We start from the raw sequence: 24,326 nt of genomic DNA, 5'->3' as shown, positions 1-24,326 counted from the left end.
GCACAAATAAACTCCGTAGCCAAGACTCTCATCTCCAGAACCAAACGCCTGGCTGACAAAGACCACTTGACAACTGAGTTACAGAATCTCTCAAATGTGTTAATCGCCAATGGATACCAGAAAAACAAGGTTACGAAGCTAATCCAAAAAGAAACACCCCCCAAAAACCAAGACACAGAAGAAAACAATGGCATGGCCCTCCTTCCTTATATCAAGGGCACTACAGACAAAATTAGCAAAATCCTCCATAAACACAATATCAAAACAGCCTTCTGCACCAACCAAAAAATAGCCAATATCCTCAGAAACCCAAAAGACAAAATCCAGCTGGAAAACCAAGGGGTCTATGAAATACCCTGCAAAGTCTGCCCAGCCACGTACATTGGACAAACAAACAGACGAATAAATGCACGTATCGCAGAACACAAGAATGCCGTCAAAAAAGAAGAAAAAACTTCCTCTCTTTTCCAACACATGAAAGAAACAGGACACGAAATTAATTTTGCAGATTCCAAATTGCTCTTTAACATGGAACATCACCACAAGAGAATAATCATGGAAGCCATCGAGATAGAGAAACACCCTCACAACATGAACAAGCGTGACGACACGTCCCGCCTGCCAGACATCTGGAAATTAGCCCTCCCCACAAAAACCGACACCAGAACCAGAGGCACACAGAACGCCGTCACCAATCAACCAGACCAGACCCAAACCCAGACCCTCTCCACAGACATATTACAGACTCCATCCAGTAGCCAAACTATAGTGGCACCTCCGGATGCTGCACCCCCCTGCAATCCCTACACAGATCTGGCTGGCACAAGGCACAAAATCACAGCTCGCCCCTATACACGAAGCCAAGCCAGAGCACAACTAAATGCAGCACAGCCATCTTCTCAGAAAAACTCTTCACAAGCTCAAGAGGTCAAGACACGAAAGCTTTAGCAACTAATCTACACTTTATGACCCACCCAGTGGTATTCAGAATATCACTCATGAAATCACTCAAGATATCCCTCAAGTAATTAAGGAACAAAAGAAGAAAAGGCACACTAATCTAGGAACTTCCTCTCTGCCTAGAACGTTGGAGGCTATACACCACACCCCTCAACAGTATTTATAGGAACTCAAACACCAGATTCTGCTCTGTTCCAGTAACAAGAAGCCGAAAGCACCAGCCTGAAGATGACGAGTGAGACCTCGTCGAAACGTCGCCCAGACACCCCGACTCTTACACGGGAAGACACCCGAAGACACCAAAACCTGCATATATATATATATATATATATATGCGCTTCCAATCCCCCTTCGTGGGGCAATGCTATGATTTACCCCAGTGGGCCAGCCTCCGCTGTGTCTGACTGAGCCACCACTCAGTTGTGATGGGATTACAGAATCCTGGCATTGTAAGGGTTAGAAGGGACCCCGAGGGTCATCTAGTCCAACCCCCTTACAATGCAGGAATCTTTTGCCCAAAGTGAGGCTCGAACCCACAACCCTTAGATTAAGAGCCTCACACTTTACTGACTGAGCTCTGCATGGGTTTGATTTGCAGGATGCTCAGAGGGCAGGCAGGCAGGCAGGCAGGCAAGCTCTTCCGAGTTGGGCTTTTTCTGCGGGACAAAGTGGCTTAAAGCCTTGTAAACAAAAAACACATGTTTGCTTAGTTATAATCCCGAGGTTTCTGATGTGCTAGGAAAACCAGGCGGGGGCCTGCGTGCTCCATGCTGGCAGAGAGTTTATGCTTAATCCCCTCAGTGGGACTGCTCAAGAACAGTTCATTCTCCGGCAAATATTAGCCTTGCTAGGCTGTCAAGGTCAACGCTGGCTTGGATTATGTGTCGAGTCTGCACCAGCTGCGAATTTCGCCCGGAGTCTAATCCATTTCTGAGCTTTCAGCATTAGCAAAGACTGTGGCCTTTTGCTTCGCTCCTGGTATGTGTTTCACACGGCCAGAAGTGGAGCAAAGAGGCTGGAATTTGAGGGGCAGTTTGATTCTTAAAGCATGGGTTTAAGAAATAAAATTTAAGAAAATATTTCCTTTAAAAATCTCTGCCTGATCTTGCCTTTTGCTTTTTGGCCATATTCCTCTGCCCTTTCCTTAGGGAAGGGACTGGGTCAGGGGCTCGCTGGATGAGGAAGAGTGGCGGGCATAGCTGTCAACTTTTCCCTTTTCTTGCGAGGAATCCTATTCACAATAAGGGACTTTCCCTTAAAAAGGGGGAAACGTTGACAGCTATGGTGGTGGCAGCCCCCCGCCCAAGAGCCCCCCAGGGATGAGACAGAAGACGACAATTTAGATGCCAGATCTTGCTGAACAATGGGCAGGACAGCCCAGAGGAGGAGCCCTTTATGTGCTTGGGAGGGATTCAGAGGGAGAGGCTAGAGGGGAAAGTGTGGGGCTAGTGGTCAGTTTCAGCAACATCTCAGACCAACTGAAGGACTCTACTGTGTTGTTGTTTTCTGTTAATAAAAAGCTAATTGCATTCCATGCCTCCCGTGCTTCCCTGCCCTGTGGTTGACCTGGGCAACGCTTGACAGTTCCTTGATAGACTGTGGCTCAACAGTTCAATCCCTCATGTTCTCCAGGTTATGGAGCAGAGTCCTTGAGGGGCGGGGCTTCGGAAGAAGGTGCAGGGCCTTAGGCGAGGACCACATTTGGTCTGAGATGCGGCAGTGGGTCCTAGCGCCCGCCTCCTGAACTTCCACCTCTCCCTCTTCCTGTTGGCAGGAGTCCAACAGAGGAAAGAGCAGGATTTGGATGGCCAGAAGAAGCCCAAGGACTTTGGCCGGACCATTCCCCGGATCTCCCCGGATCAGGGATCGGATGTTTACCTTCTCAGGAAGATGGTGGAAGAAGTCTTTGACGTGCTTTACAGTAAGGAAGAGCTTGGGGTCCAGTTCGGTTTGGGCTCAGTCGCTGCTGCCTTCTGCTGTAGGGTGTCTAGGTCATGTTGTCTATGGGTATCTTCTCTACTAGCGTGTCAGGGCGGGGGAGGAGGGGCTGGGTGAGGTGGGGCTTGGGAGGGTGAGCCGGCGGGTCATCAGGGGGGCCAAAGGCGAGGGCTGCGAGGCAGGATAGGTCAAGGCAAGCTGGTGGTCAGCTTACTCCAGAGGAGCTGAAAGGCGCTGTAATCCAACAATGCCAAAACTTTTCCATATTCCGCAATGCAATTCTCCAACCAAGCAGTGTTTGCATTTCTTGGTAATGGTGTGGCAAAGAGCTGGGGGCCAGGAGCATCTTGTGGCCCAGCTAAAATCTGAACTCTGTTTTGATCTGTGTTTGTGATTCTTCCTTTTTGCCCCAGGCGAGGCCTTAGGGAAGAGCAGTGTGGTGCAACTCCCCTACGAGAAGTTTTTGAAAGAGCCTGGCTCTCTGATGGTTGCTGGCCTGCCCGACGGGCTCACCTTCAGGAGGCCCGCCGAGTACGATGCGAAATCGCTCATGGCCATCTTGGAGCACAGCCACAGCATGTGCTTCAGGCTCAAAAGGTAAGGGGGCCCCCCGCCCAGTGCTCAGCTAATACTTTCAGGCCTCAAGAGCCGGTCTGCAGACACTTTGCGTAAGGATGAAATGGGCTGTCCTGCCATGGCTGCGGTTGGATGCCACACTAAACTGTGGTTTGTTGCAACCATGCATTTAAGCGCTAGCCTGGTAGGCATAAGTGAGCAGGAATTGCATGCAGGTGGTCAGTGTTAGAAACTCAGAAATATAAACTAATCACGAAAAGCCACCTTAAACCTAGGTTATGGCTGGCACCACGGAATGTCTAGATGCCTTTTTTTTTGCAATGGCATTTATTATTATTTATTTCATTTCTATACTGCTTTATACTTTAAAGGGAATTAAATCTCAAAGTGGTTTACAACACATTAAAACATCCAATAAAACAATGCAGAATAAAACAAATGCAAGCTTCAATATTTCAGATCCTTCTCAATGTGACATTTTGCTTTCCCCCATATTTATTTACCTTTATAGAACAGAAGTACAGTCGTACCTTGGTTCTTGAACTTATTCCGTTCGGCTCCTGAAACAGTTCGAAAACCAAGGCACAGCTTCCGATTGGCTGCAGGAGCGTCCTGCAGCCAATTGGAAGCTGTGCTGGACATTCAACTTCTGAAAACGATTCAAAAACTGGAACACTTCCGGGTTTCGATTGTTCAGGAGCAAATTGTTTGGGGGCCAAGTCGTTTGATCCAAGGTATGACTGTACTCTAGGAAGCCAGTGTGGTGTAGTGGTTAGAGTGTCGGACTAGGACTTGGGAAATCAAGGTTCAAATCTCCACTCAGTCATGAAGCTCACTGGGTGATCTTGGGCTGGGTGATAGGGTTGTTGTAGGGATTAACTGAGGAGGGGAATGAACCATGTACTCTTTGGAGAAAAAGGTGGGAGATAACTGCAGTAAATAAGCTCTTCTGCTTACCTGCTTGAAAAAGCTGGAGGGACTAGCTAGATGAAGATGTCCGCCACCAACTTGGCCTCCAGAGATTTCTGTGTGGTCGCAATTGGACTTGCGCCAGTCACAAAACACACCTGGCGCCTGGCTGATTTCTAACGCTGCAGATGGTCAGTGGAGTTGAATGTGGGCGACTGAGAAGAGCAGGCTGCCGGAGGAGGGATGGTTTTCCGAGAAGGCTGCTGGAGTAGGAAAGCCCTCTCCTCCCCACATCTCACAGAAAGCATAGGACACAAGGAAACGAAATCCTGTTCAGAATTCAGGAAAACAGTCTTAGGAAAGCAGCAGGACAGGGAGGCAAGTGCCGTCTCCATTTCTTTCTCCCCAGCAAGTGGTCTTCAGCACTGCCTTTGACCCCGGAGGCTGATCCCAGTTCTATGACCCTCTTTGGGTCCCTTGCCATTTCATTTACATGGGAATACAGCACAAGATATTATGGGCTGTCCCGTGAATCCGCTGGATGAAATAGCGGGAGAACGTTGCCTCAGGGGAGTGAGAAAAATTCTCAGGGATGATTCACACCCTGGCCAGCACTTTCTTGATCTCCTGCCCTCAGGCAGAAGATATACAGTGGTACCTCGGGTTACATAAGCTTCAGGTTACATACGCTTCAGGTTACAGACTCCGCTAACCCAGAAATAGTACCTCGGGTTAAGAACTTTGCTTCAGGATGAGAACAAAAATCGTGCTCTGGCGGCGTGGCAGCAGCGGGAGGCCCCATTAGCTAAAGTGGTGCTTAACAGTTTCAGGTTAAGAATGGACCTCCGGAATGAATTAAGTACTTAACCCGAGGTACCACTGTAGAAGCATTAGTCGCACCAACAGGGTAAAGAACAGCTTCTATCCGTGGGCTGTTAGGCTGCTGAATGAAAAGATAACAACAGGGCAACTGACTTTTGGATTTGGTGGGTGTGCGTCCGTAAACGAGGGGAATTAAGACTAAGAGATGAGTGCTCGTGTTATCTCACTGTATACAAGTTGTACAAGTGACAATAAAGTATTTCAATTTCAATTTAGCTGCAGTTTCCTCTCCTTTTCTCAGACCTCCTGAGGACTCCGCCTGGGACCCCAACCCTCCTGTTGAGGCGAGCGGCCCCGTCCAAATGTCAAAGGGGAATCGAGAGCCAGGGCTGAACCACATGCACGCTAAGCCGGCCAACCTAGAGGCAATTCCTGCGGTCACTACGAACAGCTTCCTGTACGGGGTGTCACTCCCTGCGCAGATCGCCATGGAGATAAAGCAGGAGGGTCCTTCCGGACGGCACGGGATGAGCACAGCCGGCGAGATGCTGAGGCCCCGGCTGTCAGGAGAAGCGAAGGTGCCCTCGCCACAGGAGTTCGGTGACTGCTGTGGTAATGGCCTTAATGTTTGCTGTCCAAGGCGTGGCTGGCTAAAAGCCTACGGAGAGGCCCTGAAATGCCTTGGATCGGGACTTAAACTGGGTTGGGGAACCAGGAATCCTGTCCTGGTGGCTTTTGTAGCATCGCAACTGCAGCTGTGTCCCCCACGATGCCTGCAAGAGGCACAGGAGCCACAGCTAAGTTGGCAGAGCATGGGACTCTTAATCGCATGAGGTGTGAGCCTCACGTTGGGCAAAAGGTTACATTGCACGGGGTTGGACTAGATAACGCTTGTGATCCCTTCCGACTCTACAGATCTATGATTCTAGGTTGAGCTCCGTTCAGAGAACCCGGGAAAGCTCACTTTGGGGTTTGCAGCCAAGTATTGCAACATAGGAAGCTGCCATATGCTGAGCCAGACCAGACCAACATTGTCTACACTGACTGGAAGCAACTCTCCAGGGTTTCAGACAGGGAGTCCCCTGCCTGGAGTTGCCGTCAGGGACTGAACCCATGGCCTTCTGCCACTGAGCTGCGGCCCTTTCCAAACGGAAGCTGAAATGGGGAGGTGGTCTGGAATAAGCTCCAGTTTCTCCTTCTAGCAGCAGGAAGGCAGATTCCCATGCTTTGGGGGGGGGTCACACGACCCCTTGTGCAAACGCTGATATCTCCCCATATGACGGTGGTTGCTAATAGGCAAGGATCCCATGGCTCCGTTCAAATTGGATGTGAAATACTGCCTTCCAGGTCGAGCCACCCAATACTTGTTAAAGAAGGGGAGGCACAGATTCCCTGGCAGCTGCCAGAGGACCCTGCATGCTGGCACACAGGCCTGACTCTGAGCTGGAATAGCCTTAGCTGAAACTTGCATATCAGGTCAGGAGGGATGGAGTCCAGCCTTGTTGGTGCCCAACACCTTTCCATTTGTCCTTGCCATTTTGGATTCCCCCCCCCCCCAACCAAAATCTCATCTTTCTTATTCATTCATTCATTCATTCATTCATTCATTCATTTTTGCTTTCGTTCTTTCCTATGTCCAGGACAGAAATCTGCTCTCCCCGGCGGTCCGCTCATCCAGAACGTACACTCCTCCAAACGCATTCTGTTCTCCATAGTACACGACAAATCAGGTACGCTTGCTGGCGCTTGCGAAACGGAGAAGGGGTTTAGGAGTGTCGACGTGTGGGTTTTAAATCACGGGGGGCCCCCTTGCTTAGGAACCATAGAGCGACAAAGGTATGGCGTTTGGGCAAGCCCAGATTTTTGGCAGAAGCTAAACCTATTCCAGAACAATCAGAATGGCAGATTTAAGGCCTGGGGCATTATTAAGTTTATTGTTCTTGGAATTTTGTTTCTTAGGAGGGGCTGCCACCTTTGCTCACGTTGCTTGCCAAGCTGGACCACTCTGCTCCCTGCCAAATCGCCCCCCCCCCTTGCCAGCCCACTTCCCCTTTATACCTCGCCCAACTCCACTGTCCCATCATGTTCCCTTCATGAAGTGGGAGCACCACACTCGCAGCCTTGGCAGTGCTGCCGCTTGCCAGGCTTGAGACAGGGCAGAACAGTGGCAAATGCAGACCCACACATGCTTGTAATGCCACTGGCACCCTAGTTATTTCCCTCATTGCGCCCTGCCCCAGTCCTGCTGAGCGGCAGCACTACCACAACCGGAAGGGCAGCACAACGGCGCCACAGTTCATGCACCGCAGCCAGATACGCAAATGATAGGGTGTCCATGTCATGTTTCGCACCTGCATCTCTGCGTCAGTGTTGATGTGAAGAGGACTAAACAGCAACGGCTGACGGCGCTAGCTTTTTTATTTTTATTTTTTACCAAGCGTAACAAACTCTCCCATACATCGTTTGTTTCTTCCGCTCTTCTAAGTCTGGTCATGAACTCAATGTTTGAGGTAGATGTGTCAATAATTACCTAGGCGCTTGGATAATCCTTCCGATATGAAATATTCATTTTGGATGTTTGGCAGGGGTCTTTCGTAGGAACGAATTGAGAGCATCGACCGCTTTGCATGCAGCGCCAAACCATAGTTTAGCGGCGCATGAGCGCGCCTGGGGCTCACGTGGTCCTTCCTCTGCAAATTCCCTCCCTAGCATTAGAGACTACTTTATCCTGAGTCAGAACACAGTGGCCCCTCTGTTCTGAGTGTTGTCTTAACTAATGGTTTCCAACCTTTTTGATAAAGCAGCCCCTGAGTCCCAAATTTACTTGACCCATCAGTTTATCGCCATGTGAATTTTGGATGCTGCTATTAACATGAAAATTGTCTTAGAATATTTTTAGTACTTACAGAGTTAGTCACAGTTTGTTTATGGGTGGGGATGTGTGAACATCAGCCATCTGACTTCAGAATATTCCTGTGCATCAGAAGGGAGCTGCAGTAATTGCTCCCTGTATGAGCCCATTGTGGTGAATTGCCGCCACATCTTCCATCAGCCAGCAGAGAGCAGTTCCCAAGTCCTAAAACATATGACTGGGCCTTCCCGACCTAGCTCAGTATGTAGAGATTAAGACTCTTAATCAGGGACGCGGGTGGCGCTGTGGGTTAAACCACAGAGCCTAGGACTTGCCGATCAGAAGGTCAGTGGTTTGAATCCCCGTGATGGGGTGAGCTCCCGTTGCTCAGTCCCTGCTCCTGCCAACCTAGCAGTTTGAAAGCACGTCAAAGTGCAAGTAGATAAATAGGTACCGCTCCGGCGGGAAGGTAAACGGCGTTTTCGTGCGCTGCTCTGGTTTGCCAGAAGCGGCTTAGTCATGCTGCCCACATGACCCGGAAGCTGTACGCCGGCTCCCTCGGCCAATAAAGCGAGATGAGCGTCGCAACCCCAGAGTCAGCCACGACTGGTCAGGGGTCCCTTTACCTTTAAGACTCTTAATCTCAGGGTTATGGGTTTGAGCCTTACCTAGGATGAAAGATTCCTACATTACAGGGGATTCCTACATTGTAGATGACCCTCGGGGTCCCTTTTAACTCTACAGTTCTGTGATTCCATGATGTTCAGCTGCAAGTTGTACGTGGTATCCATATTAAGGAATAAAAGCAATTATTAGATGTGTACTTATACAGCCTGTGGCTTACTTGCACAAAATTTGTGACCCACTCAACCATGGGATTCACTGCGTGTTTGGGGGCCAGTCACAATCTCTCCGCCTAACCTACCTCACAGGGTTGTTGTGAGGAGAAAAATGGAGAAGAACCACGTATGCCACCTTGAGCTTCTTGGAGGGAAGGCGGGATATTAAGCAATAATATACAATAAAGAAAAATGACTGGGTTTGTCGTGTATTTTTGTAACATCGGTTGTTTGTTTGGTTTTCTGCACACTGCTGAGAGATATTTCTTTATGTATAAAGCCGTAATGGAAATGGTCTTAAGTAAATAAATGAATGGAGGTTGGAAGCCAGTTGCTGGGCAGAGCGTAGTTGAGTCCAGGCTCTGGTTATGCGCTTCCCAGAAGAGGTGTCTGGTTGGGGATAGGCTGCTGGGCTAGATAGGCCCTGATCCTGCAGCCAGTTGCTCCTCTTGGTGTTAACGTTGGGTGACTTACAGTCACCGTTTCCATTTGCCAGCTGCAGGGTTTGCCTAAGGGAACCGTCCAGCGCCCAGGATTTGAACCCGGTGCAGCTGGCACAATTGGAGCCTCCCACTTCCCCTCAAGCTCAGGCTTGCTCTCAGAGTAGAGAGGAACCACAAACCTTGTTCCCGAGGGCAGAGTGAGAGGGATGGGGGAGCCTCTGTGCCGGAGATGCCATATGGAAACTTCTTGTTTTGTTTTTGCTAGATAAATGGGACAGTTTTATAAAAGAAACCGAGGATATCAACACTCTGAGGGAATGTGTGCAAATTCTGTTCAACAGCAGATATGGTGAGTGGATGTGAAGTGCCTGTTTTTCATCTGCGGTGCTTATGGCGCGCATATCATTATGGAGAGATTTTCTGGACTTTTTTCCCTGACTTTCTGGTGTTTTTTTCCCCCTTTTCTTTTTCTTATTCTCTGATGCAGCATCAGGCACCATATGCTATGTGTCCCTTCACTTAATTGCTTTCTTGGCATGGCATTTTCCAGGCCCACAGCTTCTAATTAATGCATACGTTTCTGGGTGGTTTTTTTAACTCGTTTGTATCAAGTCAGTAAATGTGCAGTTGGTCTGAATGGGGTCTTCTGGCCTCCTCAGTGGAAGGCCTTCACAGAGTCAAAACAGATGGGGCAACCGCCACAGAAAAGCCGTCTCCTATATTTGAAGTGTTTTGTTTTTTTAAAAAAACAACCAACTGGTATATAAATTTTATGGAATAAATAAAATACATATTTTTTTCGGCCTGGTGCCTTCTAGGTGCCCTTTGAACTACAACTCCCATAATCCTTTGCTATTGGGTAAGCTGGCTGAGACTGGTGGGAGTTGGAGTCCCCAATGAGTGACTGGTGCTTCTCAAACTTGGGTCTCCTGCTGCTCCAACTCCAACTTCCAACATCCCTAGCTAGCAGGACCAGCGGGCAGGGGTGATGGGAGATGTAGTCCCAACAGTTGGGGAACCAAGTTTGAGTAACACTGACAGAGGGCACCAAGTTTGGGAAGGCTGCCTTATGTCAGTGTCCTGCTAGGACCCTGCCCATCTTTGAACTGATACTATATAAATTGCTGCCTTTATGAGTTTGGATGTATGCAGTTAGTACTGTGGTCCCCATGAAGCTACCCATGGGCATTGTGTTGCCTTCAGGAGCCTGCTGAGCAATCTTCCACTTCCAATATTTTCACTGAGAATGTGATTTGCCAGTTTACCATATTGGCTACCGTTGAACTGAAAAGGATGGCCATAAATTAATGGATGATGACAATAATTTGTATAGCACTTCAGAGTATTTATTGAACTCATGGCATCCTGCTGGGCACCTTAGTTTCTTGAGCACAGGACATTACAGTGGTGCCTCGCAAGACGAAATTAATTCGTTCTGCGAGTTTTTTCGTCTTGCGAATTTTTCGCCTTGCGAAGTCGCAACTGCACCTCTTCAAGCAATGCACCCTGGGTATTAACAGTTTTAAGAAAAAGGAAACAAACTTGCAAGACGTTTTCGTCTTTCAAAGCAAGCCCATAGGGAAATTCGTCTTGCGAAGCAACTAAAAAAACGAAAAACTCTTTCGTCTTGCGAGGCATTCGTCTTGCGAGGTACCACTGTATATCCCAACTTCCTCTGTTATTATGCCAATGCGACATGTTTGAAACCTGGCCAGGGCTTACTGAAAAGGCAAAGCAGCATTTTAACTTTCCTGCAGGGAAAACTGGGTTGCAAAACTGGGTTAATGCCAGTAGCAGACCCAGTTTAACAGTGTCTGCTGTTAAGAATGTCCTGTCTGTTCTTACCCTTTAAAGGTTAAATGTTCTGTCACTTTCAGCTGAAGCTTTGGGGCTCGATCACATGGTCCCTGTCCCGTACCGGAAAATTGCTTGCGACCCGGAAGCGGTAGAAATCATCGGCATCCCTGACAAAATCCCATTCAAACGGCCCTGCACCTACGGAGTCCCCAAACTCAAGCGGATATTGGAAGAGAGGCACAACATCCACTTCGTCATCAAAAGGTACGTGATTGTTTTGAGAGGCTCGTGAGCAGGCGGACTGCAGAGAGCCGAGAGGTGGGCTTCACTCTGCGTGACTCAAAAGGGTGGTTCTTCTTTCCCCAAAATTGCTGTTTCTCCTTTATTTTAAAATATTTATATACCATTCGTCATGGAAACGATTCCAGGTGGAGTGCAAGAATACTAAATATACAATAGTGTTAAAAACATATTCAGGAGGTGAAATATTTAAAATCAGAAACCAGCCAACAGTGGGGTGCTTCTGTGGCAACAGGGAGGCGGGAAGTCGGGGCACTTTTAAGGGGTGGGCCGCCTCTTCCTTTTCTACCGCCTGAGGCGGCTGCCTCCCCCTCTATCATGGATGGGACGGCTCTGAAGTACACCCACTGAGGTTAATGAACATTACTAACTTAAACCCATTCATTCCCATGGATCTGTTCTGAGGAAAACTTGCCGTATTTTTCGCTCTATAGGGCACACTTTTCCCCCTCCAAAAATGAAGGGGAAATGTGTGTGCGTCCTATGGAGCAAATGCAGGCTCCTTGGCTTCAGTGATAGCAATGCAAAGCCTCTGAAGCCCAGAAGGAGAGCTCCCCCCGCACTCTGAAGGCTTCGTGTTAATTTCGCTGAAGCTGCCTGAAGCCCCCGGAGCACAGGGAACTCCCGCTGTGCTCTGGGGGCTCCAGGCAGCTATCCACAAGCCTTCGGAGCGCAGCAGGAGTTCCCGCCGCGCTCTGAAGGCTTGCAGATAGCCGCCTGAAGCCTGGAGAGCGAGAGGGGTTGGTGCACACCGATCACTCTTGCTCTCCAGGCTTCTCTTCTCTGGAGAGGCGCTGCACAGTCTTCCCTCTCTTCGCAGCGCCCCTTCAGCGAAGCAGGAGGAGAAATGGAAGGGGCTCCGTTTCTCCTTCGGTTTCGCTGAAGGGGCGCTGAGCAGAGAGGGGGAGAATTTCCCCCCCCTGTTCTCCCCCTCCTATGGTCCGGTGCGTCCTATAGAGCGAAAAGTGCAGTAGTTGGATACAGACCATTGTTTTCCCAAATTGTCTGCATACTTTTGTTTATTTTATTCACACCCCACCTTTCCACCCCTCCTCATTTAATCCTCTCAGCAACCCTCTGAGGTGGGTTTAGGCAGAGAGGCAGTGACTGCCCCAAAGTCGCACCATTTGTGGCTAAACAGGGATTTGAACCCTAGCGTCTCCCAGGTCTGACACTCTAACCGCTCTGCCACACTGGCTGGCGTCAAGGAAGGGTCAGATAATCCAAACTTTAATGTGCTTTCCTTTAAAATTCCACTACCAATATTGGTTCCTCACCCCTGCTATAACAAATGAACGTGGTAAAGATGGTGGCAATAATCTGATTTAGCTTATTCTTGTTTTTAATTAGTGCTGCATGGTTGGTGTGTGTGTGTGTGTTTTAAAAAATCTGCTTTTAACCATCTTTTATTGATCAGTTAAACATTTTACTTTGTCATGAAAATCCCAAAGCAGCGTACTAAAAACAATCAAGAGCAGTACGTAAATTGTATCAAGCCAATAAAATGGCCGTTGTGGTGACCCCCCCTAAGGCCAGAGCACAACCCACCAGTTGAAGATCCTAAATGAAATCTTGAATTATCTTTACCCACTCTCTTCCCTCCTCCTCCTCCTCCTCCTAAATTGTTGCCTTTTCTTTTACAGGATGTTTGATGAAAGGATCTTTACAGGTACGTTGGGCATAGTCTTTCCTTTGGGGGAAGGGATGGTAGCTCAGTGAGTAGAGTGCATGCTTTGTCTCCAGACAGTCCCAGACTCAGTCCCTAGCATCTCTTGGTAAGGATGGGAAAGGCATCTACCTGAGACCCTGGCAGAGACCAGGAACCTCTTGCCCTCCAGACGCTGTTGGACTACAGCTCCCATCCTCCATAACTATTGGCCTTGCTGACTGGGGACGGTGGCCCTCCAGTTGTTTCTGAACTATGACTGCCACCATCCCTGGCCATTGGCCATGTTTTCTGGGGCTGATGGAAATTGTATCTCAGCAACACCTGGAGGGCCATTCTTTTCCCAAACCTGCTTTAAGCTGACTAACCGCATTCTCACAATGTCCCATTTCCAAGCCAAGTACCAGCTTCCAGTAATTTTGGGAGGTGACCAGAATATGCTCAGCATTTGTGCAGTTTACCTTCCCAAATCCGCTGGGAAGAATTTGGACCTTTCCCTCCATATTGGGGCATTTGATGCCCAAATCTCTTTCCCACGTAGCTTTTGATTTTTTTATTTGATATTTCTATTTTGCTTTTCCAACAACAAATGCTGAACTCAGCGCGGCTCACAATGATCACAAAAAGCTTCAAAAACAAACAAACAAAAAAAACATTATAATCACTGTGCTATCACTCACAATAACATATAAATAAAGTAAACAACAACAGGTTCACCAAAGTGATTAATACAATTCAATAAAGTCATAGCAATTCGAAATATCCCTCCCCCATAGCTGTTAAACTAATCTGTATGAATGGCAGACTTACTGGGTAGAGATAGGGAGAGGTGGTGGCTGGCCATGGGTAATTATTGGTTCAAAACTCTGCGCCTGGAAAATATCTGTTTGTTCTTCCTTCCTTACAACCAGGAAGTAAATTTACCAAAGATTCAACCAAGATAGAGCCATCCAGCCCTTCTGGGGAAATCTCTCCTGACCCGCACAGAATGGCGTTTCTTGATCTAGCAGGAACTTCACAGTCCAGTCATAGGTAAGCCTGTATTACCCCATATCAAATCATAGAGTTGGAGGGTCCTGCAAGGTCCTCTAGTTAAACCCCCTCCTTGATGGCAGGAATTCAAAGCCCTTCCTCAAAAACCCAAGGTTCCCAGTTCCTGGCCCAGCTGCTATATTATAGTCATAACCAACCTTGCACCCTCCAGATGTTGTTGAATTGCAACTCCCATCAGCCCCAGCCAGCATAATCAGTGGTCAGGGATGATGGGAGTTGTAGTCTTGCAACATCTAGAAGATGCTAGGTTGGGGAAGCCTGGTGTCTTAGTGTCTCTAATTTGCTCCGGCCAGCATGTTTTCTCCCTGGAATGCCAGTAGAGGGGAGGAAAATGTTATGTACTGAAGTTCTCACCCTGGGCCAGCAGGGGGATACTGTAGATAGTTTTCACTCAGGTCCACCTATGCAAATAAGGGATTGAAAGTGACGTACAGTGATTGGATAGTTACAGAAAGTGATTACTGTTGCATTGCAGTGGAACTCTATATAAGCAGGCTGGCTGAACCCTTCAGTTCTGTTCTGTTCTGGCCTGTGAATAAACCAGAGCTGTTTGAAGAATCGCTGTGTTGTCTGATATGTTCACCCACAACTTAACAGAAAACATGGCCGCCTCCAGAGTCAGTGACTTTGAAACCATTTTTTAAAAAATAAAACAGAAAAAAGAAAGGAAGCTTCTGCCGTGATAAGGGTGTCCTTCCCCATCACCACCTCAAAACCTATTTGGAGGTCCCCAAATTGGTTCCTGAGAGACCGCCATGTCTTTACCTGCTCCACGTTTAAATTCTTTAGAGATGATTTTTCAATGGTTTTTCTCCCTGCCTAGAACTTGGGGGCAGCCAATGCAGCTGTATGGTGGGAGATTCAGGACAGACGATAGAAATTATTTCTTCACGCTGTTTAAACTATGGAACTCCCTGCCACAGGTGGCTGGGATGGCCACCAGTCTGGGTGGCTTTAAAAGAGGATTTGACAAATTCACGGAGGATGAGGCTGTCTGTGGCTACTAGCCAGAAGGGCTGTTTTCTTCCTCCACAATCGGAAACATTATGCCTTATGTTGCTGGGAACCATGAGCTGTTGTGCTCATGTCCTGCTTTTGGGCTTCGCATTGTGGCCTCTGTCTGGCCACTGTAAGAACAGATTGCTGGACTAGATGAGCCTTTGGCCTGTTCCCTCTGTGCCGTTCTTACTTTCTGCCGATCTCAGACTGGTTCTTAAGGATCTGGGATGCAGCAAGTGTGATTAAATCAACAACTCATGCCAGAGGGAAGGCAGCAAAACAGATAATAAGCTTATGAATCAATGGAGCGCTGGAATCTGATGGGTTGGGACTCGGTCCAACCATGAGCAACACCAGGTGCCATTTAAGATTGTAAACTGATTTGTCTATGATGGTAGACTTTTGGTGAATTATGAAGGTGAAATGAGCAGTGGTAACAGAGCAGTCCTACGCATGTCTGCTCAGCAGTGAGTAACATTAAGCACACTGGTTAAGAGCGGTAGTCTCGTAATCTGGTGAACCGGGTTCGCATCTCCGCTCCTCCACATGCAGCTGCTGGGTGACCTTGGGCCAGTCACACTTCTCTGAAGTCTCTCGGCTTCACTCACCTCACAGAGTGTTTGTTGTGGGGAGGAAGGGAAAGGAGAATGTTAGCCCCTTTGAGACTCCTGAAGGGGAGTGAAAGGCGGGATATCAAATCCAATCCAAATACTGGGGCTTTCCTCTGTGTAAGAGGGCATATGATCACAGCCTGTGAGTTGAATCCAACAGCCCAGCAAGAAAGGAGAATCTGCTGAGAGTCTGAGCGTCCGGCTCCTGCCTCTCTCCACCAGGTCTAGGGTGGGGCCTGACAGACTACAAAACCACTGCAGCTGCCAAGCAGAGACTACTGTTAACATTCTTTTCAACTGCTTTTTAACTGTGTTTTTAAATTTTTAAAAATTGTTTTAATTTTTTTGGGGGGGTATTCGCCTGTTTCTGTTTATATTTTGATTATGTATTTTGTGTTTTTGTATTGAGAATGTTTCTTGTGAACCGCATGCATGTATAGGGCAGTATATAAATTTAATTGAAAACAACAACAATACCTGACTGCCAGTTTGCTTAATTTTAGGTCTCGCCCTGAAATTTAAAGCCCTAATTGACTATTTATTTCATTTTAGTTAGTTATTAAATTTGTATATTGCCCTTCATCTGTAGATCTCAGGACTGGTTCAGAGTATTAAAATGCAAGATAAAAACTACATTCCCAAATAACTGAAAGACCACCTGCTTCCATACAGACGATGCCATATGTCTGGAATTTTCGTACATAGCCAGAATACAGCATTCAGAAGCAGTGTCCGGGTAGAAATCGCTGAAATGTCCAGCAAAATCCAGACGTATGGCATCCCATTTCAGAAGTCTAGATTCTGGCAAATTTCCTTTTTTAAAAAATAGATTTTGTAACAACTTTGGCCAAAAAAACACAAAAAAACTTTTCACTTTTTGAAATATAGCAACTGTAATACAGACCCTCCATTATGCAGAATGGTGCCGCTTTTGCTCCTAAGGGTGAAACAAGGTCAAACATTGTACATTTAAAAAATAATAATGAATCTATGAAATTGCCTCTTTCTTTGTGGGCTGTTCATACCTGTTTGGTTGTACAGCACATTGTATTCCCCCCCCCCCAAATTAGGCACTTGATATAAATGAAATTTAACCATGATTGCTTTCCTTTGCCAGATCTGAAAAGTGCCCCATTTCCGGAGAATGTGAACCAGGTAAGGTGCAAACAGCTACTGCTCTCTTAATTAGAAACGGGAAAAGGGAGCATGATTCTTAGGTCTTGCGAAGCCGTGTGAAAGCAGGAGGATTGTCGTCTTGCAAAAGCCCTGTACACAATGCTCTGCTCAGCTGCTGGGGCAATGCCTGCAATTGGAAGGGACCCTGGGGGTCATCTAGTCCAACCCCCTGCAACACAGGAATGTTGTTGGACTCCAACTGCCCACTGCCCCAGTCAGCATGCTCAGTGGTTAGGGATGAAAAGAATTTCAGTACAGCTATGTCAGGCTCTCTGCTTCTGCATTAAATGAAGTGTAGAGTCTAATTTGCATGAGTCCCCTATTTTGGCCACTGCTGGATTCTGGGATCATGACAATTAGCGACCCTGAATCCAGAACTCTTGCACATGATAGGTGTACTTCCAGATATTTAGCTCCCCCAGAATCAGAGCGTCTTTGCAAATGCAGTAAACAAGATCCGGATACTTTGGAGCATATTTTCTTTTCTTGTGATTTTGGCATTTTTGCCAGAAGACAATTATTAGAGGCCTTACAACTCAATAGGCTCAATTCTATGCTACCAACGGTTCAGGACCTGCTCTCGGACAGGAATAATCAAATTACTTTAATAGTGGCTGAATTTTTGAGTGCTGTCCATGTAGAAAGACTGGGCCATTATAAAGAGATTTAGTGGTTCTTAATTGATCGGTGATGTGGTAGTGTTGTATTGTATTATTTATGCAAACTGATTCTCTCTGGAGTTAAAGATCCGACTGGGACAAACCTTGTTATGTTGAGCTCGTATTTTGCACAATTTGTATACGGTGTCTGTTTGATAATGTGTGGTTTGCTATGCCTAATAAAGGATATTTTATCTAATGAATTAATGCCAGGCCATTGTCCATCTAACCCAGTGCTTCCTGTTCTGACTGGCAGCTAATGTAGACAGTGCTGAGGTAGAGGGACCAATAACCTAAGTTAACATAAGGAAATCTGTCCCTCAGCGGGAGAGCAACTGCTTTGAGTGTAGAAGGTCCCAGGTTCAGTCCCCAGGGGCATTTCCAGGACCATGCCAGAAAAGACTCCAGCCTCGAACCCTGGATAACTTCTACCAGTCAGTGCTGATTTGTCGTCGCCCCTCTGCTTTTCATTCCTGTCTCCCATCTTCCTTGACAGGTACTTCGGGAGAACTGGGAGGCATAAAACGCATCAAGATAGAACCGGACGAAGTGGACATCATTCAAATCACCGTTCCAGGTAGGCTAGATAAAAGCTCTCGACAATGCCGGCAGGATTAAGATTATTTCTAGATGGGCAGTGTCAATTTGGGAACAGTTTTCAGCCCGCTGGGTTACGGCCCAGAGAATTCTGGGAGCTGTAGGCTCAAAGAATTGAGGGTGGCTGAGAATTGTTTAGGAGGCCCCTGTTGCCTTCACAGAGCAGGGAGTTCCCTTGAAAAACGGGATTGGTTGTTAAAACACCCCGAAGGGAATTGTAGCTTTGTGAGGGGAACAAGAGGGTCACCTAACAGCACCCTCAACAAACGGCAGCTCCCAGAATTCTCTGAGGGAAGCCATGATGGTTTTTAGTGTTGTCATAGCACTTCAAATATATGGTATGAATGTGGGGAGAGTTGAGAGGGGGTCAGGGATTGAGGCAAGGGTGGCTCTGCCACGTCATTGGCATCACCAAAACGACGGACTGAGAGTGAGGCAAGTGGGGGCCAGTGGTAGAGAGGAGCGGTTGGCAGGAAATGTCTCAGGATGGAAGGATCTGCCATCTTCACTTCTCTCGGTTTCTCATTTTCGCTATCTTAAATTCAGTTCTCCATACTTCTGCAGCAGTTTGCAAGAATGTATTTTCGTGAAGATTCGCCAGCGTTTTGGTGCAAATTTCTCCTAATAAACGTATTTGCGTGAAGGCTGGACTAATCTACCCTTTTTTGCCGGCAATTTCCCTTAATATAATGCATTTTTTTCAGGTTACAGTCCTCTGCTAGGATGTTTAGTTTCCTGCTAAATGCCCGTCTCCTCTCTGGTTTCAGATAAAGGGCCCAGCAATGATATACAACATAATGAGAAGCAGATGGAGGGCAAAGGTGAGTTTGGCCCGTTGCCTGGATACCTGACGGATCACCTCCTCCAGTGCAGGCCTGCAGGTACCTGAAGATGGCCTTCATAGGCCCTTCACCATACCCCACCCCCACCATCTCAGATGAGGCGGATGGTAGGTGTGGAGGCCCTTTGTGCTGTTGTTTCCTCACTAGAGGAATAGTCTCTCCAGACCTGGAGTCTAATAGGGAAGATCTTTTAATGAGGGATGGGCAGGTTGGTGCATCTGTACGACACTGACCTGCCCGACTCCTCTCCCTCTCCTGCTTGTGGCCTCTAGCATTATTCTTTTGCATTTTCCCAGATGTTGTCAACCATCTCAATTTTATCAGTGCTGTTGACAGTGCTTTCCTCTGCTTGCTTGTGATTTTTGCTGTTGCTTTATTCCTTGCTTTGTTCTGCATTTTAGTCCTTTGTTTATGAGCTGGCCTGGAATTTTTTCTTTGAGGATGCCAAGATAGCACACACACACCCCTCATGTGAGTCTTATCGCCATTAATCCCTGAGTTTGCTGCTTTTGTTTTCCAGATGGCGTCGGTGACGTTTTAAGTCACTTGAGGAAACAAGTAGAAATTTTGTTCAACGCTAGATATGGTGAGATACTTGGCTTCTTTCTTTTAAGTGTGCTTTTTGGAACCTGGATCTGCCGTTAACCTTCGCACATCTGGAGGGCTCTGTGTTCCTCACACCTTCTCTAGAACTTCCTAGGCAGGACAGCTATTTTTTCCTCTCCTTCATGCAAAGATCACAAGATAAAAAATAGTCTCTCCATAAAAGCACATACTAGATAATTTAAACAAAAGAATAACACAAACACGTTTAAAAGGCTGTAGAATATTAATCCGCCAGATGCCTGGTTGAAGAGGAGTGTTTTCACCTGGCGCCTCAAGATGTACAGTGGTGCCTCGCAAGACGAAATTAATCCGTTCCGTGAGTCTCTTCGTCTTGTGGTTTTTTCGTCTTGCGAAGCGCGGCTATTAGCGGCTTAGCGGCTATTAACGGTTTAGCGGCTTTAAGAAAAAGGAAACGAACTCGCAAGACGTTTTGTCTTGCGAAGCAAGCCCATAGGGAAATTTGTCTTGCGGAACGACTCAAAAAACGGAAAACTCTTTCATCTAGCGAGTTTTTCGTCTTGCGAGGCATTCGTCTTGCGGGGCACCACTGTATAATGAAGACACCAGGCGAATCTCCCTGGGGAGAGCATTCCACAAACGTGGGGCCACTGCAAAAAAGGCCCTTTCTTGTGTTGCCACCCTCTAGAGCTCATGGAAGAGGCCCACAAAGTGCCTCAGAGGATTAATACAGTGTCCGGGTCGTTTTTTATGGAGAGAGGCAACCTTTTTCTAAACCATTTCCTATTCAGCAATATCCTTTTTGAGGTAATACCATGTTGGCAGCAGCAAACATTTTAACATGCTCAGTGGTGTTTTGATATCTTGACGACGACCTTTAATCTACAGGGGCTCAGGTCAAAGATCCTTTCTGAAAGTTGTGTTTCTTGCGCTTGCAGCTAAAGCCATAGGAATTTCCGAGCCTGTCAAAGTCCCGTATTCCAAGTTCCTGATGTACCCGGAAGATCTCTTTGTCGTGGGCTTGCCAGACGGGATCTTGCTCAGGCGACCAAACTGCTTCGGGATTGCGAAACTGAAAAAGATCCTCCAGGCAAGCAGCAGTATCCGGTTTGTTATCAAGAAGTAAGTTCAAAGCCTTCCTCTCGCTTCGGCCCAACCATGTCCCACCAAGAGAAGGCAGCTTTCTGTGTTTCCTCATTATTATTATTATTATTGTTGTTGTTGTTATTGCAAATTTCTCTTTCAGGCCAGAACTTCTTACCGAAGCAGTGAAGGAGACAGTTTCTGATAGCCCAGGAACAATAGGTAAAACACATTTATTTCCAGTGATTTGATTAATGAACCCAGGGATTCCCAAACTGCGTCATGTGGACCATCAGTGGTCTATGAGATTCCTTCAGGCAGTCTGTGCCTATTCAATAATAATAATAATAATAATATTTATGCCCCACACATCTTACTGGGTTGCCTCAGCTACTCTGGGCGGCTTCCAACATATATACAAACATAATTAAACACTAAACATTTTTTTTTAAATGTCCCTGTACAGGGCTGCCTTCAGATGTCTTCTAAAGTTACTTATCTCCTTGGCCCGGGGTTCGCCTAACTCTATACTCTCTAAAACTTCTCTGATGAAAATAGGGACGTCCTAAGGAAAAGCAGGACATTCTGGGATCAAAACCCAGGACAACTTCTGTAAATCCAGGACAGTCCCTGGAAAATAGGGACACGTAGAGGGTCTGCTCTCTTGCATTGCCTCTCCTTATTTACATATAGACTGTAAGCTTTTAGTGGCAAGGAAGCTCTTGCATGCTTGTGTGAATAAGCAGTGTTACAGTCCTGAGCCTTAGGATCACCTAACGAACGAGGTAATCCATTTTTGGAACAGGCCTGTTTAGCTTGGGACATACTGTTAGCCCTAAGAGCTCAAAATAGAACCCGTGGGGTCGAATCCAGTGTTAGTTGTAGAACCTCTGCAACGAATGGACATGATAAGGCCCCAGCTAAACATTTAAAGCACTATGATGCCACTTCAAACAGTTGTGGCTTCCGCCCAAAGTATCCTGGAAGCTGAAGTTTGTTAAGGGTGAGGCCCTTACAGAGCTACAGTTTGTGGAGTGCTTTAATAGCCAATCTCCCTTCACAGGGAATTCTGGGAATCATAACTCTCTCGACGGGCTCCCTAACAACTCCCAGCACCCTTGACAAGCTAAACTTCCCAGAATCCTTTGAGAGAAGCCATGACTGTTTAAAGCGGTATGACACCGCGTTAAATGTAGGGTGTGGCCCAACCTAAGTCCAGTTGATTTCAGTGGGTAGAATTGGGTCAGAAACAGCCCACTCTGTGGGGCGTTGTGGGGTTGGATGCTGAAGAGGGGAATAGCTAGGTGCTGCTTTAAATGTGGAAGAGGATGTGTCATGCGGACAGTCCTCAGAGAAGACATTGAAATGAAGACAAATAAATAAGAACCTTGGTGCCTCTTCTGTTGGCAGCCAGCGAGAGAGACTCTAGTGAACGTCTTGTAGAAGAACCGGTGAAAAGACCAGGATTTCAAGGTGAGAAATGGAGATCTGCCACTGCTACCACGACCACAATCCATCTGATTTCCCAAATTATGTGGTGTTAATTTATTTTACTGTTGACATCCCAGTGTTTATTGACGTCCCTATCCTTCTACTGTCTACTCAGAAGTAAGCCCCACTGATTTGAGTGGCACATTACTTCACATTAGTATGATTGAGATTGCAGCTGAAATGGCCCTTGTTGGTAGATTTCCCCCTAATAATGAAAACAGAATTGTATGAAAAAGGAGCAGGCATTTGACATTGTTCTAGGATGCTCCCCCGCGCTTTTCCTTTTTGGTTTTATAAAAAAATGGACTGGCTATTTCAGAGCTGAGCCTATCTCAAGGTTTTCCCTGTTGTAAAAGTGTACTATAGTTAAGCATTGTTGCGTTTTGTGTGTACCCCCCCCTAAAAAAAAAACCCTCAATGGGCAGAACTCTATGATAGTTTCCTCTCTGTCTCTTACAGAAAATTACGACACTCGGCTTTCGAGGATAGATATTGCAAACACTCTAAGGGAACAGGTTCAAGATCTGTTCAATAAGAAGTATGGTGAGTAATCTGGCTGGATGCTAATCTTGACACTTGGGGTTCATAGAATCATAGAATTGTAGAGTTGGAAGGGGCCCTGGGGTAGGTAGATAGTTACCTGGATCTTTTCCCTACAGTTTTTTGAAGGTGGGGACGTTTGCCCACCTCCAGTCTGCAGGAACCTCACCTATTCTCCAAAAATTGTCTAGGGTTATAGACAGAGGCTCTGAAATTGCAAGCTCCTTTAGCACCCTTGAGTGCAGCTCATCAGACCCTAAACATTCTATCTTGCTCAAAGCAAGAGTTCCCGGGGAGAGCTGCAATGTTTGTAGGTGGGCCTCCAAAGACTGTAGTGGCAGAGACAGTTCTAGGTCCTGGAGGTCTCCTCCAGCAGAAGTCGCTGGTCCAGTGATGTCTGCTGAGGTTTGTTTCAGGGCATGGTGATTCCTGTCCCCAGTCTTCCCCCTCTGTGATGTTCTCTGATCTGTCTCCTGATCATATGGGGGATGATAATAATTTTTTATTAGTTTTACGTAAAGTTATACATAACTGTTCCAAAAAAGTAAAATAAACAGAGGTTCTTTCAAACCTTCGGACCTCCTTCACTCCCTCCATGAGTTCCATTTCTAACTTTTTTTTTTTTCTATTTTCTGCCTCCTTTATCGTAATCCATCTATTATGTAATCATAATGTCAGGGTTACTTCCAGATCCTAGCTCACAGAGGATCACGCTAGCCAGCGGTTGTTGATTAAAAGTCTTTATTGAGTTACAGTCTCCATTCTTGAGCTGCTGCGTGCAACCCTACGCCTTATGCTTAGGTCGGCGAAGCTCCTTCTGAGTCTCCGCCCCTTGCGCACCAACTTAATATCCTAGCCCTGCTCCACCTTTTCCGCCTGACAGTTCTCCTCTGGGTCCCTCTGCCCCCCTGGGTCTCTCCCTTCCGGGATTCTTCTGACGCTGACCCCCCTGACTCCCCTGTCTCCTTGCGCCGGGCTTTAGGACCTGGCTCTCTTTCCGGGCTGCCTACTGCGCCACCTTCCTGTGCATTTGAACTTGGCGCGCGCGCCCAACCTTCCACTTTCCGTCTAACCGTCACTTCGCTCCCCGATGAAGGTGTGGCCACTCCTGACTCGTGCCCTCCCTCCTGTTGTGAGCTGCCAGCGCTAGTTCCCAGGCGCTCTTCCTCTTCCCTACTCTCTGGCGGTGACGTAGGTCCCGATCTCCAACTGCTCCCCTCTGAGTCCCCTCTGGCTCTTTCTTCCTGGGGTGTCCCCCTAGTCTCCCCCCTTGCCCTTGCCACTGGTGCTCCTCTTTGTGAATCTTCTGATTCACTGGACAGACTCGGAGATCTCGGGTCGTCGTCGTCACTCATCCTTTCTTCTGCCTCCTCCCCCTCGCTCTCTGTTTCCTCCCTTGCCCTCGCCTCTGCTCCTGAACCCCTGACACATAATAACCAAAATTCGTTTTACTTTACAAGTGTCATTGTATTCCTGCCAATGATTTCAGCTGTCTGCAGTGGTCTTTCAGATACGTTAAAAAGTTATTCCAGTCTTTTAAAAGGACTTGGTCTTCCTGGTTTCTGATCTTTCTCGTCAGTCTCGCCATATTCCATCAGCTTAGTCTGCTA

The 24,326-nt window shown here is 47.2% G+C and overlaps 1 protein-coding gene and 1 long non-coding RNA gene across 8 annotated transcripts in view; one reads left to right on the top strand and one right to left on the bottom strand.

Annotated features, from left to right (window-relative positions):
* LOC309519999 overlaps positions 1–24,326 on the bottom strand; it is a 145,277-nt gene that overhangs the window by 35,525 nt on the left and 85,426 nt on the right. The window lies entirely within an intron of this gene.
* The window catches only part of GTF2IRD1 (GTF2I repeat domain containing 1), a 99,155-nt gene that overhangs the window by 57,255 nt on the left and 17,574 nt on the right, over positions 1–24,326 (top strand). For all 7 annotated transcript variants that reach the window (XM_082201221.1, XM_082201222.1, XM_082201216.1 and 4 more), the window contains 16 exons: positions 2,735–2,881; positions 3,312–3,495; positions 5,507–5,817; positions 6,846–6,935; positions 9,604–9,687; positions 11,216–11,399; positions 13,079–13,104; positions 14,013–14,133; positions 16,882–16,919; positions 18,096–18,176; positions 18,964–19,017; positions 19,559–19,624; positions 20,541–20,724; positions 20,849–20,907; positions 22,096–22,158; positions 22,636–22,719. In XM_082201221.1, the coding sequence (XP_082057347.1) occupies positions 2,735–2,881; positions 3,312–3,495; positions 5,507–5,817; positions 6,846–6,935; positions 9,604–9,687; positions 11,216–11,399; positions 13,079–13,104; positions 14,013–14,133; positions 16,882–16,919; positions 18,096–18,176; positions 18,964–19,017; positions 19,559–19,624; positions 20,541–20,724; positions 20,849–20,907; positions 22,096–22,158; positions 22,636–22,719 (1,776 nt within the window). The remainder of the gene's footprint in view (positions 1–2,734; positions 2,882–3,311; positions 3,496–5,506; positions 5,818–6,845; positions 6,936–9,603; positions 9,688–11,215; positions 11,400–13,078; positions 13,105–14,012; positions 14,134–16,881; positions 16,920–18,095; positions 18,177–18,963; positions 19,018–19,558; positions 19,625–20,540; positions 20,725–20,848; positions 20,908–22,095; positions 22,159–22,635; positions 22,720–24,326) is intronic.

This window comes from Podarcis vaucheri (assembly GCF_965113315.1).
Source record: "Podarcis vaucheri genome assembly, chromosome: 15".
In the NCBI taxonomy this organism is placed as follows: Eukaryota; Metazoa; Chordata; class Lepidosauria; order Squamata; family Lacertidae; genus Podarcis; species Podarcis vaucheri.
Note: the sequence above shows the minus strand (reverse complement) of the source record. Positions and strands in the feature narration are given on the sequence as shown.